Source organism: Rhagoletis pomonella, unplaced genomic scaffold (genome assembly GCF_013731165.1).
Source record: "Rhagoletis pomonella isolate Grant_MI unplaced genomic scaffold, Rhpom_1.0 Rhpom_scaffold_00007, whole genome shotgun sequence".
NCBI lineage: Eukaryota > Metazoa > Arthropoda > Insecta > Diptera > Tephritidae > Rhagoletis > Rhagoletis pomonella.
Window position 1 is genome coordinate 63,018,300 of NW_023458561.1, and position 1,655 is coordinate 63,019,954.

At 39.3% G+C, this 1,655-nt stretch overlaps 2 protein-coding genes across 3 annotated transcripts in view; one reads left to right on the top strand and one right to left on the bottom strand.

Annotated features, from left to right (window-relative positions):
* The window catches only part of LOC118743307 (ctenidin-3-like), a 562-nt gene extending 190 nt beyond the window's left edge, over positions 1 to 372 (bottom strand). Inside the window, exons 1-2 of the mRNA XM_036475900.1 lie at positions 281 to 372; positions 8 to 185 (exon numbers count right to left, since the gene is read on the bottom strand). Coding sequence (XP_036331793.1) covers positions 8 to 185; positions 281 to 295 — 193 coding nt within the window. The 5' untranslated portion in view covers positions 296 to 372. The remainder of the gene's footprint in view (positions 1 to 7; positions 186 to 280) is intronic.
* Positions 1 to 1,655, top strand: part of LOC118743306 (coronin-1C-A) — a 22,380-nt gene that overhangs the window by 11,163 nt on the left and 9,562 nt on the right. The window lies entirely within an intron of this gene.

A 1,655-nucleotide genomic window follows, 5' to 3' on the forward strand; every position in this document is an offset into this window, starting at 1 on the left:
CCGCCATGTCCTAGGCCACCGCCAAGTGATCCTCCGTGGCCACCGCCAAGTGATCCGCCTTGGTGGCCATAGCCACCACTGCTGCCGCCGCCAAAACCACCTTGCCCACCAAATCCGCCAGAAGAGCCACCATATCCACCTGGTTTGGCCATAGCCAAAGCAACGCAAACAGCGAAGAAGATTATCTAAACAAAAAAAAAGTAACAGATGAAACCGATATACTTAATAGAATACATATATATGTAATTTTGAAAGCGACAACTTTCATTTGCTTATTTACCATAACTTTAGCCATATTAAGGGATAAGAAGTTTTCACTTGTTTAGTAATCGATGTTTGAATTAAATCTGAATAAATTTGGAAGGCATTCGGTGCTTTTATAGCAGTAAGTTACCAAAAATAATGCAATTAAGAACCAGTTTGGCTAGCTATCACACCATAAAGAAAAATAATAATTATGAATATAAATAATTTTTAAAACGTGTACAATTAAATTTTGTTTATAAAAAACACCGCCGTTATATTGAACTTAGTAATCATCTAATTTTTTATACCCAGGGTATGTATGTATGTATGTATGTATGTACGTAGGCTTGTTTATTGTTGACTATTCGACAATTTTGACTTGGTAACCGACTTCACAAAAAAAAAAGAGAAAGGTTATCAATTCGTCTGAATATATTTTTTTTTTTATGTATGTTACCACATAACTTTGGACCACGTTAACCGATTTCGGTAATTCGTTTTTCATCGGAAAGTTGATGTATTAAGCGTTCTTCTCTAACTGGTCTTTCCAACGCAGAGGACGCCTTTCTCTTCCTCTGTTACCAGCATCACGACTCGCCTTGGAATTATTTTAGAGCTGCAGCGTTTCTGTCGATTCGTACGACCTGACCAAGTCAGCGTAGTTAAATTCGCCGCACTATGTGTATATCGTTGTAAAACTCATACAACTCATCGTTCCATCGTCTCCGGCCCGTAAATCTTTCGCATAATCTTTTTTTCTCTCGTAAACTCCAAGAGCCGCCTCATCCGATGTTGTCATGGTCCATGCTTCTGCGCCATATACCAGCACGGGCAAGATAAGTGACTTATAGAGTGTAATTTTTGTAAGACGAGAGAGGACTTTAATTCTTATCAGCCTACTTACTCCAAAGTAGCGCTGGATTTCTAGGCTGACGACATTATTATTGGTGTTAATGCTGGTTCCTAAATAAACGAAGACGTCTACTTTTGTAACTGTAACTGTAACGGTTCTGTTCTTATTATCTTCGCAAACATCATTATTATTTATTTTTGGATGAAATTTGTAATAAATTATAAACTTTAATAGGGCTATTGGCTGTGTCGGTAATGGATTATGTATATCTTAGCATCGATGGCTTTGGCGTATGGTGGTGGGTGTAGGATTCCCCAGGTCTAAAGCCACGCTGATGAGCCCCAATCAGTTCGTTGACGGTGGGCTTCAGCCTTTCACACAATACGCTCGATAAGCTCGGATTGAGCAGAGCACACTTAAATTCCTGCCGTCGGGCATCCATTCATCTGACAATATTCTGCATGCACCTTATCAGCTCCTTTTTTTTTATTTTACACTCCCACCCATAGGGATGTTTATTGGAAGCAGGAGGAAAAGGGGAGTTCAATATCCCTTT